Below are 13915 nucleotides of genomic sequence, written 5' to 3' on the forward strand. Positions count from 1 at the left end.
TCTTGAAGCTGGGAAGGCAAGTCTGATATCAAACGGTTCTCAATCAGCTAGATCAAGCTTCTGGATTTTATGGCTCACTATAACTGACAATCTAATCTAAAAGAGGCATATTCTTGTGGATGAATTAAAAAAAACTGAAACAATAGACTTACTTTCTCATTATAAAATAACAAATTAATAAAAGGAATACAAGATGACTACAGAAAATTTAGCAAACAAATGAAAATCCATAAATGACAAAAATAATTAGAAAACAATCTCTTCTCCCCCACCCCTGAAAACATACTCACATCTCCCACCATATTCTAACATAAACATTTTAAAAAAATGACTTCAGATAAAAACCTGCTTTTCTCTGCTCTTTGTCCCTACTCTATACTAACTGGAAATGGACTGAACAAAGGCCTGTAGTATAAAGAGCTGGCCTCCTACCTGGGATATGACAACCATCAACTTATTCTACTCTTTTTTGAGTCAAGAAGATTACTTTTTAATTTTTTCTTTATTTCTTACTGGAACAGAAGAAACAATCACTTTTCTCTCTCATTTCTACTCACAACATGTGATTAAAGAATGAGACATACTGGTTTCATCATCATCTCTTGCTTGGGTACTCTCAAAGTATAGTCATGACACTGAAAATATTCTTACAGTTTCATTTCTTTACATATATCTCCCTACAACTTTTCTTTTTGGGAGCAGTTTTATTGAGATATAATTCATATACCATACAATTCACCCACTAAAAGTGTACAATTCAATGGTTTTTAGTGTATTTACAGAGTAGTGCAGCATCACTATAAAATTTTTTATTTTTTTTATTTTTTTATAAAAAATTTTAGAACATTCCACCACCTTTAAAAGAAACCCTACATTCTTCACTTATCATCAGCCCCCATTTCCTTCTCCCTCAGTCCTAAGTAATCACTGATCTACTTCTCACTCTATAATTTTGCCAATTCTGGCCACTTCACATAAACAGAATTATACAATATGTAGTATTTCCCTAAAATGTTTTAATTTTTTCTCTTTATATTAATTTGAATTGCTGTCTACTATATTTTAGAATAGGACAAAAAATTTCCAGACAGTCTGTGTAATTTTTCTATAATTCATAGAGACATAAAAATAAGTTATGTAAATTAGAAAAGTTACCTTATTTTTGAGACTGTTAGACTATATATCTGAATATATTGTATTATCTCATCCAAAAGGCGATCAGTCATGCTATCAAAATCAGCAAAAGTATCATTCTAAACAAAAGCAAAACATACACATTATATTCATTATATTCACAGGAAAAACTGAATAAAAACATTACCTTTAATTTGGGTACTGAAAATATGGTTAAAGATCAGTTTTTTTTTAAAGAAGTTAGTGAATGTAATATTCATTATACTAAAATGAATAAGCAGTGAATTTCCAGGAAAAAAGGCTCAGTTTTCTCATTAATACTTTGTTTAGACTGTTTAGCCCACTAACAGAACTGAACATAAGGTTATTTAAAATGGTTTAATTATTTAATGAACTATTTGAATAGAAATGTGAAATACTAGAAATTTTGCATATGTAAAGAGCTCAAAAACTGAGAACTAATACAGTTATGTAAAGTTTAAAAATAAAATAAAATTAAAAAAAAAAAAGGATATGCATGAATGTTAAATTTTATAGAAATCAGAAAAATTATTTCTACTACTACAGACATTTTGTAGTAAGCAATATTTAGGTAGAAACTGGTAGAAACATGTATGCTTTCACTGAAAACACAGCCATACTGTACCTGATTTCTTTCAGACATAAGAAAATCAATTCTTTCCCCAGGCAGCCCAAGTTCAATGTAAGTTTTTACTAATCGGAGATCTGCACTGTTACCTAGAAAATGAAGAAAATGAAAATTCTGTCTAAAGGACAAGATAAAGCAAAAGATGCAGCACACATCCTCACAGGTTGTTAACCATCTTGAGGACATGTGGAGGGCCTAAGTCAGCTGTGAAGAGACAAGGCCCTGTGCACCAGAACCCACTGTGTTCATGTCACGGCTGATTGCCATCAGCAGACAATGTTCCCCAACAGCCTGTGTCTTCAGAGGTCTGGATGCACGATGCTATCAACCCCTCACGCCCACTCCGGCTCCCCCTGTCTGTCCCACGGTCAGCACATGGTGTGCTGACCACTGGCAATGGCGGCTGTGAGTGACCAACTGACTAACTCGTCACCATCACTCTCTGCATGAGCATTTAACCAAACTTGAGTGCATTTTCGATTTAATCTGTTGACTTTTTCTTTGGCAGTACTAGGTCAGACAAATAGAAATAAAAATCCATTTAAATAATCTAAAGTAGTTTAATTACTAACTTAAAAGATATATATAAATAAAAAATATTTATAACAGCTATCATACATAAATATAAATAATCAGTATATACATATGTAATATATAAATATAAATTAGTACCTTTAAAAATTAGTTTAGTGGCTTTTCTGTTAATTCTTTTGGCTTACTCAGGAATATATACATATCATTATCAACTGCTGAATTTTTACTTTATCCCTCTTTTTAGCTATGTCACGAACAGACAGAATTAACTGTTTTATTCCTGATTTTTAAAAGAAATGCCTCTAGCATCTCACTACTAGGTATATGTTTTCCATGAACTGTAAGTATATATGCTTAATTACATTAATGAATTAGACTAGTGCTATTTAAGGCTTAAAGTTTGATGCTTACTTGTCATAACTGGAAATGAATATTGAATTTTATATTACTTGATTTACTAATATAGTATATTTTATTAATAAATTTCTTTATATTTACCTATCTTTGCATTCTGGGAACTAAATTCTATTTGCTGTAGCTACTTAAATATATTGATTCATTTGCTGGAGGGTTTTGGGAGACATTTAATCAATTAACGAATTCATTTTTCTACAACGTTATTTGAGTCTTATTAAGTATATTTATGTTAGATTGCTCCACTTTTCTTTGGAGTGTCTTATTCTGGACCAATTTCTATAACATGGGATAGTGTTTCTTGGAAATTTCAAAGAGGACTTTATCAGAGATTCTATTAAGCCAAGAAACTTTTCTTGGAGGATAATTCTTTGAAAATTTTATTAGGGGAAGGAAACAGGTTAGTATTTGAGGTATTTTATTTCTTGGGTTGCAGTTTTTTTTTTTAATTAAAAACATCCAATTTAATGATAATTTACTAGTTTAGACCTGTGGTGGCTCAGACGGTAAAGAGTCTACCTGCAGTGAGGGAGACCGGAGTTGGACCCCTGTGTTGGGAAGATCCCCTGGAGAAGGAAATGGCAACCCACTCCAGTATTCTGGCCTGGAGAATCCCATGGACAGAGGAGCCTGGCAGAAGTCTACAGAGTCGCAAAAAATCAGACACGACTGGGAGACTTTTCTTTAGCATTTTTATAATCCATAAAATCTTTTGTTACTTTGTTATTACAGAATCACATTATAACACAGCCCACTCCAGTATTCTTGCCTGCAAAATCCCATGGACAGAGGAGCCTGGCAGGCTACAGCCCATGAGGTCGCAAAGAGTTGGACACGACTAAGCGACTTCACTTGACTTGACTTGACTCTGCTAGTCTAGAGATATCTGGTATCTTCTAACGCAGTTCCTAACCAAGAAAAATAGGCTGCTGAGTAACCAAAATAGTTGTTATAAAATTAGAGCAAATAAGAACAGGTATTAAAGAATTTAAATTATACCCTAATTAATCAGTGAATCTTTTATTCTTAGGTATTGATTTCTCTTATCCATAAAGTTTAAAGCATCAAGCTAGACAGAAGCAGAAAGACAACCAAAGGGATACAAAATGATTGCCACGAGTGACAGCTGATGAACATAACAGTAAGAGAGCAGACAGAAAAACCCCAAGTTAATATAAGCAAAATGTCAGCATGTGGATATCAATTCCAAGGAAAATTTTCTTTAAAAAAAAATCTAATATTATACTTAGCAAAATCAAACATATCTGTTTTAGAATGTATTTAAGATAATAATTAATATCAGCAATTTAGAAATCTTTCTTCAGGTCAATGATTAAAACTAAATGAGATCTACTAGGAAAAGAAGATACTGAGTTGGTACGGGTTATATCCACAGATGTTACACACCGTCTAGGCCGTGCACACAGACAATGAGATGCACTCCATTTTCACAATGGTCCTCCTCCTCCTCCTCCACGCAAAAATAAGGGACTGAGGATGCCAGCAGAGGAACATCGCTGTACATGAACCCGGGGAGTTTAAGTTGCTTCAATTCATCTTTTGCCTGAAGGAAGCTAAAGCAAAAAGTTATAAAAGATATTCTTTACTAAGTATTACATTCAGTTTTTAGAACCAAAAAGATAATCTGCTGAATTTAGAGAACTACAGAAAAGGAAACCCAGAAATATTTGATTTTAAAATACTGAAATATGTGTGATCACCTAAATGATTTAGAAATTAGACAGTGATTTTCTTTACTAGGGCTTCCCTGGTGGCTCAGCTGATAATCTGCCTGCAATGCAAGAGACCTGGGTTCAATCCCTGTTTTTTAGTACATACTCTGATCAAATACAATAAGTAATTACACCCTGACATCACTTCAAAATATTCTTTTAAATTTGAAATCCACTAGAAAATATTAGGAATGGAGTTATGCTTTTTACAGAACTTTATATTCTATGCAGAGAAAAGCTGGGAGAAGTACTGCAAAGACTAACAGTCTGATGCTGATCCTGTGACCAAATCTTACCCTCCTTGATCCTTTTTGTGCTGTATGTGCTTAGTCACTCAGTCATGTCCGACTCTTTGCGACCCTATGGACTGTAGCCAGCCAGACTCCTCTGTCTATGAGGACTCTCCAGGCAAGAATAGTGGAGTGGGTTGCCATGTCCTCCTTCAGGGGAACTTCCCGACCCAAGTTTTGGACCAGGGTTTCCTGTATTGCAGGCAGATTCTTTACCAGCTGAGCTACCTGGGAAGTCCCTTGCTCCTTTTTAATCTTACATAAATGGAAAAAAAGGCACTATTCTACACAGTGTACTGGTGAGAACGGCAGGTATTATATTTAGTAGATTAAGTTATTTGTATTTTTCTCTAAAAATATCAGTAAGAAGGAATAGAACTAAGGGGGGATGTGATTAAATAAAATTGGCACAAACATATATATTCAACTTGGGGATTGAGAACATGAAAAATTATGAACTATTTTAATATTATATGATTTGGGCTGATGAAAGTAAAACTCAAGTAAGCTGCTGAACACTAAACTGAGGGGGACACACTGGGTGAAGAATACTGCTTTCATGTTTGGTTCAGGAAGAGACTGAGCTGCCAGGAGGTGGAACAACTTCCTCCAACTTCCTAGCACAACTGTCATTGTTTAGTCACTTTGTGTCCAATTCTTTGCATGTCCATGGACTACAGCCCGCCAGGCTCCTCTGTCCATGAGATTTCTCAGGGAAGAATACTGGAGTGGTTTGCATTTCCTTCTCCAGGGGATCTTCCAGACCCAAGGATTGAACCTGTGTCTCCTGCATTGGTAGGTGGCTTCTTTACTGCTGAGCTACCAGGGAAGCCCCCTCCTAGCACATTATAATTCTTCAGTAGGCGCTTCTCAACCTGGTTCAAAACTGGGAATGGAGTATGTCAAGGCTATATATTGTCACCCTGCTTATTTAGCTTCTATGCAGAGTACAACATGCACAATGCCGGGCTGGATGAAGCACAAGCTGGAATCAAGATTGGTGGGAGAAATATCAATATCCTCAGATATGCAGACGACATCACCCTTACAGCAGAAAGTGAAGAGGAACTAAAAAGCCTCTTGATGAAGATGAAAGAGAGTGAAAAAACTGGCTTAAAACTCAACATTCAAAAAACTAAGATCCCTCCTCCCAGTGCACCAGCCCCAAGCATCCAGTATTGTGCATCAAACCTGGACTGGCAACTCGTTTCATACATGATATTTTACATGTTTCAATGCCATTCTCCCAAATCTTCCCACCCTCTCCCTCTCCCACAGAGTCCATAACACATGTATACCTGTGGCGGATTCATTTTGATATATGGCAAAACTAATACAATTATGTAAAGTTTAAAAATAAAATAAAATTAAAAAAAAATAAACTAATATCTTATAAGTAAAAAAACAAACAAACAAAAAAAAACCCAAAAAACAAAAAACTAAGATCATGGCTTCCAGTCCCATCACTTCAAGGCAAACAGATGGGGAAACAATGAAAACTGTGACAGACTTTATTTCATTGGGCTCCAAAATCACTGCAGATGGTGACTGCAGCCATGAAATTAAAAGATGCTTGCTCCTTGGAAGAAAAACTATGACAAATCTAGACAGCAATATTAAGAAGCAAAGACATCACTTTGCCGACTAAGGTCTGTAAAGTCATATATGGCTGTGAGAATTGGACCATAAAGAAGGCTGAGCACTGAAGAATTGATGCTTTCCAACTGTAGTGCTGGAGAAGATTCTTGAGTCCCTTGCAAGAGGTGAAATCAATCAATCCTAAAGGAAATCAACCCTGAATATTCCTTGGAGGACTAATGTTGAAGCTGAAGCTCCGATATTGAGGCCACCTGATGCAAAGAGCCAACTCACTGGAAAATAACCTGAAGCTGGAAAAGATTGAAGGCAAGAGAATGGGACGACAGAGGATGAGATGGTTGGATGGCATCGCCAACTCAATGGACGTGAGTTTGAGCAAACTCTGGAAGATCAAGGACAGGGAAACCTGGCGTGGTGTAGTCTGTGTGGTCACAAAGAGTTGGACACGGCTGAGTGACTGAATAACAATAAATTCTCATCTCAGTGGGTTCACTAGCTGTAGGCACCATGGATCTCACTTATGTGCACAGATAAGAATAATCTGGGAACTTAAAAACCTACAGTAGCCAAACCCAGACATTTTACTCTAGGGATTATAATTCCATCTGGATTAAGGTGGTAGACAACTGTGCCATACTAGTAAATCTATGCCATCTTCAAATTTTTCTGGATTTTTTTTTAACTGGACCATTAAATCTCAATTCTGGAACCACTGACTTAGCTGAGGCAATCTGAGTCTGGTAGGCTGAGGAAGTTTCTAGTAATTATCTAATATTGTCCTTAATTGCTAGATGTCCTTATAAAACCTAACTTCTATCTGGGAGTAAATGCGGGAGAAATGATGGGGAAAAAAGGGTTTTAAGCTCAACTATTCCACACTTTTACCACACAACTACTGATGAAAAAGTTATATCAGGGATGTGTAGCCAATAGAAGAGGACAATCATACAGGAACCTACAGGTCTGTCTCAGGCAGCATACTGAGTTCACTTCTCCATTCTGGACAGCTAATCAAATAAATACTTTCTGTATTACAGAAGTCAGAGAACGTGAAATATGCATGTTTCCAGAGAAAGATACACACATGTTCCCTCTCTGGCAGCTCATGCTGTCGTGCTCCACTACTTACGCTTGGATCTGAGGCTTTGGCGAGTTTTCGTACCAGGACAGCGATGAGGTGCAGCTGTGGGAGGCGCTGCTCGGCTGCTTGGTAACAGCGTCACATTTACTCTTAGAAGAGTACTTAACGCCACAAGGGGACTCTCGTGGTGCAGACGGGAAGGACAGACAGCCAGAAGTACAGACAGTAGGCATGGTTATGCCATCGCTCAGATAGTCGCCGGCCAGTCTTTCAGACTTGGCAAGTCTTTCTCCTCCCAGGTCAGCTCCGTCTGCACAGTGAGCATCTCCCGCGGCCTCCAGAGAGGAGTAATCTGCCTCCTCATAATACCCGTTTTGAACCATTTGTTGATCCTGCTCTTCCTCTTCCTCATCTTTACCCTGATCCCGCTGAGGACTACTCATTTCTTTCCCAGAAGTTTCTTTCTGAGGGTTAACTGAATGGCTGTAGCTAACAGCCCATGTGTCAGAAACATCCGTACTGCTTTGACAGCCAAAATAATTTTCCACAAGCCCTTGCTTTACCATATCAGGACTGGCTGAAAAAGCATCACCTGTACCCAGGTAAGTTTCATCTGTAACTGCAGGGGCTTCTGAACACATTTGTTTGGGATTTAATGCATCACTGTTTTTTCTTTTCACAGTTCTATCTTCACTGCTATCTGCCCTGGTGGAAACGGAACCTGAAACGACACAAGGGGTGCCTGAACAAGCCAGTTCTGAACTTAACGGAACTGTGGTTCCTACAGAGTCACTGGATTTATCAGGACTCTGGGAGTCTTTACACACAGTGTCCAAGTTAGGTTTGGAGCTGCAACTACTTTTCACATCACTAGAAGTATCTTCATCTGAAAAAACAAATTGTAAAGGGTCTTTAGTGCTTGAATTTAAGGAATGTATTTCTATAGTTTCATTGTCCGAATGCCCTGAAAATATGACACTCTGCTGCTGCAAAATAATACTTGACTTTTTCCTATCGTCACATTTTGGCATATCAGTTGTTCCTAGATTTAACACAGTTTTGCTATCACTTAGGTGGCATTCAGATACAGCAGATTTCTTAGGATTTTCATCAGGTGACAGCTCGTCATCAGAAGGCAGAGAATTTATGGAAGTTAAGGACGACTGGATCTCACTGAAAGCACTTGTACTCTCAGTACAGTGACTGCCTAGTGAAAACTTTACATTACAGTCAGGCTTCATCAAAAGCTGAGGAAATAACCTTTCACTGATGAAAAGACCTTGCCCTGGTACAGTTTCAAAGACTATGTCAGGGTTTGGATGTGCTGCAACAGAGCTTGGCTCACTTTCCACACCTGAGTCTGAGAACCGAGATGAGGCACACGTGGCACTAATGTCTGGTAACTTAATGGTGTCTCCACTCACTACAAGGTGGTATTCTCTTGTAGAAGCAGGTTGATTATTTCTTAACTTAGCTAACGATTCCCCGACAGAATGACACTTAGCTTCCTGCAAAGCTTCCTTTTCAAGTGTTATTTCCATAGGTTTAGATTTACCATTAGAGTCTAAGGACTCAAAGTTGGGCAGTTGTAAATTATCCACAAATATTTCATCTTGTTGAAGCTCTGTCCAAGGTCCTATTTTAACAGTTACTTTCTCTCCACTGAAACAGTCTTTATTACATGGCTTAACTTCAATTGTCCTAACTCCTGAAGTGGGGGCAGACTGACGATCATGGCAATCGTCTGATGAGCTTCTGGATGCCACACTGTGTTCCACTTGTGCAATTTCACTATCATCCTGGGAGATACCAAGTTTACCTGAAATGGACAAATTTGCACAAAGATTTAGGCTGCCAGAGTTCAAAGGATCAAACAGGTCTGGTTGCATATTTTCAATGTCTGGAGACTTTTGTTCAGTTCTTTCTGTATTAGCTGGCAAATAGCTAGCTTCCTTTTGACTTGTCTGTCTGATGTAGGTCTTTGGATCAAAATTATATCCATATATTGTGGGGTCCAGACCTTCCTTCTGACTATGTGTAGGGTTGCCTTCAAAGCTTTTAAAGAGATCATTTGATGCTGTACTTTTCAAGCATTTGTAGCCTACCAAAACCACCAAATCCTTAGAGTTCTGTTTTATTAATTTTTTTGTGTTTTCAGGTTTCATTGTTTTCATGAGCTTAGTAACCTTAACCTTGGATTTATTTGATTCTTCATTCTTTCCTTTCAGAGACTTTGTTAGCTGCTTTTCACCTTCTGTAGACCAAAAACTGGAGGTCCCAGCAGGTCTGATTTTCAACTCTGGGCTGGAAAGTCCAGCTAGAGTGCTTTCTTCAGTCTCACATTTATCCATTCTACTGGACTCTGATCTCTGAAGACTCTGAATTCCCATCCAGGGTGCATCTAAGTCTTTTATCCAAAGAAAAAGAAATTCAGATTTAAGACAAGGTGTAAGAACTTATATGATTAAGACTACTTTTTCTGACTATAACTTTCTAATATCCTCAAAAATAAATAAAACTGGAGGGGGGAAAAAGTCCTACATTAAGGAATGGCTTTATGTATAGTAGGTATAATATACTGCCAATGACACATAGCTTACATATTATAGTTAGATTACACTTACCTTCAGTAACTGAATCTAAATACCTATCTTCAAAGATAATAGGTAACGAATTGAGATCTCCATCTAATTCACTACATTCAATAGGCAGGGGTGGGAGAGAGCTGCAGAAGGAAGTGTTTTTGATAGCGGTGCACATCTGGAGATGACTCTGAGCACTGAAAAACATGTCTCACGTCAGACTGCAACCGAGATAATCACACCAGTTCCACCTCATAGTCCCCCAGGCACCATCAGTCATGTGCTCCCCACCACTCAAGACACAAGCTCCTGACAAAGGAGTTCCTTGCTCAGAGATAAAAACTGCTACAATGAAAATTATTGACTTACAAAAATTATGGTTTACTGACAAATGTTATTTCAAAGTGATTTATCTGTACTTAATATATGCACTTCCTAATTAGCTGAGAATAGCATAGAAGAGAAAGACCAAAAGCTCAAATGCCTACTAATGATTTGACGATAATGTTGAAAAAAAGTGTTCCATTCCTACTGCTTACTTAACACATACTGATAAACACAACAGCTATTTTTAAAAAGGTATATACTTTTCTAATATAAAAGTTTTTTTTAAATACTTTTTCTTATGAAAAATTTCCTAAACAAATCAAAGTACACAGAATAGCAAAATAATCCCGTCAGCTTCAACAATGAGCATTTTCCCTCTTGCTTTGTCTCCACTCACACACCCTATGATTATTTACAGTTCTCTTTTCAGGTACAGTTCACAGGCACTGAAACAAATACACCTTAGCTGTATGGTTCTGGTAAGTGGACACAGAATCAGAACATTTACACCTGTCTAGAGAGTATTCTAATGTCATCCCAGGCAAACTCTCAGGCCAAGTCAACACCAAGACAACCACTGTCCTGACTTTTACTTCACTTTAGTTTTATGTGTTCCAGAACTTCATATAAACATATATAATTTATTCTTTTATGTCTCACTTCTTTTCACTCGGCATAATGTCCTCAAAATATTCTTTAAAGCCAAAGAAAACCAGATCTAAAAATACTCAGTAGGGAAAAAAGAAGGCATCTAATCTGGATATTTGAATTATACATCTTTTACATAACGGCAAGAAGTGCCAGTCTTTTGCCAGTCTCAAAAGTGCCAGACTACTTTTGAGAACCTGCAATACAAAATCGTAAATGTAAGAGATTCTGACGTGTGAAAATAAAGATACAACAAGATGACCAAATGGAAGGCTGGAACCAGGGCCTTGTGGGACTCCTAAGGGTGGGTAGATCTCATGTGTGGGATGGGATAATAGTGCAATGTGATCCTTTACGGAAGGCAGGGGTCTTTCATAAAGCAATTCACAAGATTAAACACATCTGATTAAACAGGAGATTTCTGAATTTCAAATTCTCATTTCTTTTGCTGTAAATATTGTACATTCTGCCATGATAAATTCTGAGATGATATCTTATATAAAAGGAAACAAAATCATTTAAACTTTGGATTTGTGCTACTCACTGAAGTTCCTGGTATGCAATGGCAGCTTCTCTTGGATGTTCAAAACAAAAGAAGGCCTCAGAAAACCTGCGCACCTGAAAAATTCCAAAAGGGAGTATGAATAACACGGTGCATTTAACAAGTCAATGAGGTTTTAGGAGGTAGGAAGAAAAACACCCTCCGCAAGGGCCCCCATAACCACCCCCATGAAGATTAACCTCTCTCCTCAGTGTTGCCAAACCTCTGTATGTTGGTACTTACTGCATGAGTTAAAAGAAAGAACAGAATGCAGAGTAAGAAACTTCAGCTTACATTATGGATTCACCATTCATCCTCCTTGAAGATGGGGATTCTGTCTCCCACACCAAGAAGAGTGCGCAGCACATGAAAAAATGGTAGGACCGCCTAGCTCCTGCTTCATGCTGTGTGCCAGGCAGCCCAGGACACGTCAGGTGAGCTGATGGACGGACTCACTGACACTGCGACCTCAGGCATTTCACCTTGGGAGCCTTGATGACTTGCTTTCAATTACACTTAATACTTAGTCTACATACGGAGTTATTGTGAAGAGTAAGCATAATTACATGTTTGATATTTCTTTTTTAAACTGGAAGGTATATGCAAATATAAGCTATGACAATTACCATTGTAGCATTCACCACATTTTTCCTTAAAATAATTGTTTATGTGAATTGTCTCCCCTCTTAATGTGTGATATTCTTTAGAGTAGGAGCTGTGTTTAGGATGATCTTTGCTATCTGCCTAAAATATATCTTGGTATGTTATAAAAGCAAGTGCTTTGTAAATACTGGTCAAATCTAGTTGAATATTTCTTCCATCATATTCGTATTTTGACCTTTTCATTTCTAATTATTCAAAGGCTTTGTCAGCTACGGACAGCAATTGAAGCACCAGTAAGGGCATGGAAAATATATTTTGTTTGAAGGGTATGTGGAGGAGAGAGAAATCAGATTATAGCCAGGAATTACATTACATTGAAACTTTTTTCTAAAGGGAAAGAAGACTAGAGGTTCTTTGGTTTTAAATACACAATGAATTGGAGAAGTGTTTTATTCGTCATCAAGATACAGCCAGTTGAGTTTCTGATTTCCTCAGCCTATCTCCCTGAGTTGGTGAGACAGGATCTTCAGAGGGACAAGGGGAGGCATGAGGCATCTGTGAAGGAAGGACATAACTGTGTCTTCACCTTCAAATGCTGCAACTGCCTCTTCTTGCTCTCCAACACTAGTGGAGAGATAAGGAAAACCATTTGCCTGTCTGTCAGAGAGGTTTTCCTGAGGGCTCTAAAGTGTGAAGAAATCCAGCCTGAAGTGATCTGTGGCTGCAGCTCGGCCTGCCTTCTCAGATTCCTATGATAAGAGCAATCATTTCTGGACAGCAGCCACCCTCATAAGCTCCATGCTAAGCACTTTACTTTTTTATTCTTTGATTTAAACCATATGAAAACCCTATGAAGTGAATATATTTTCATTTAACAACTGAGAAAACAGGCAGAAAGAAGTTAATTACTTGGCCAAGACAACAGAGCTGGCCCGTGATACACCTGGGATTCAAATAAGGGCTCAAGAAAAAGTGTTGTCTTGTGTTCCAACCACTGAGCTCTTCCCTTCTGCATTAAGACTCCCTATTACCAGCAAGTCTTGTCTTTCCTTTCCTCTCTGAGCCCAGATGGAAGTTCTGGTCTAAACTTTCTCCTGCCCTGATTTTCATGCAGTGGCAACACATGATGAATAAAGCTGGTGACCATACTGAGGCCATGACTAAGGCATCACTGCCACCTGATGGCAACACAGCTTAGTTCTGGGCAAAAGGCAGTCATAGAAAAAATGTTAAATTTACAAATTCAAACTCAGGATATGAGTAACAGATATTAATACTCTGGTATACATAGTTGTGGGGCGTCCCAGGTGGCCCTAGTGGTCAAGAACCCACCTACCAACATGGGAGACATTAGAGATGCAGGTTTGATCCCTGGGTCAGGAAGATCCTCTGGAGGAGGGCATGGCAACCCACTTCAGTATTCTTGCCTGGAGAATCCCATGGGCAGAGGAGCCTGGTGGGCTACAGTCCATGGGGTCACAAAGAGTCGGACACGACTAAAGTGACTTAGCACGCATACATAATTGTAAAACCAGTTTTGAGTATATACCCTAATTTTAAAGAATCCACTCATTTGGAAACATCAACTATTCAAAATTTAACCAGGAAGTTAAAAAAAAATAGCCTTCAAGGGTTAAAAATGAATGTTTTAGTGTTTACAGAATTAAATGTTTCTTTTATCTGTGTTCATCCTAATATGTTGCTTAAAGATGTCCTATTCATCACAGGGATTGCAAAGAGTTGGACACGACTGAGTGACTAAGCACAGCACAGCATTTAT

The 13915-nt window shown here is 38.0% G+C and overlaps 1 protein-coding gene across 8 annotated transcripts in view; it reads right to left on the reverse strand.

The window, feature by feature from the left end:
• FAM135A (family with sequence similarity 135 member A) overlaps nucleotides 1–13915 on the reverse strand; it is a 158558-nt gene that overhangs the window by 22677 nt on the left and 121966 nt on the right. For 6 of the 8 annotated variants that reach the window (XM_044924542.2, XM_025294943.3, XM_025294942.3 and 3 more), the window contains 6 exons: nucleotides 11536–11609; nucleotides 10059–10213; nucleotides 7483–9841; nucleotides 4139–4305; nucleotides 1781–1872; nucleotides 1156–1253 (listed from right to left, as the gene is read on the reverse strand). In XM_044924542.2, the coding sequence (XP_044780477.2) occupies nucleotides 1156–1253; nucleotides 1781–1872; nucleotides 4139–4305; nucleotides 7483–9841; nucleotides 10059–10213; nucleotides 11536–11609 (2945 nt within the window). The remainder of the gene's footprint in view (nucleotides 1–1155; nucleotides 1254–1780; nucleotides 1873–4138; nucleotides 4306–7482; nucleotides 9842–10058; nucleotides 10214–11535; nucleotides 11610–13915) is intronic. The other 2 variants (XM_025294945.3, XM_025294944.3) reach the window with 1 other exon arrangement.

The sequence above is a fragment of the Bubalus bubalis genome, chromosome 10 (genome assembly GCF_019923935.1).
Source record: "Bubalus bubalis isolate 160015118507 breed Murrah chromosome 10, NDDB_SH_1, whole genome shotgun sequence".
Classification (NCBI taxonomy): domain Eukaryota; kingdom Metazoa; phylum Chordata; class Mammalia; order Artiodactyla; family Bovidae; genus Bubalus; species Bubalus bubalis.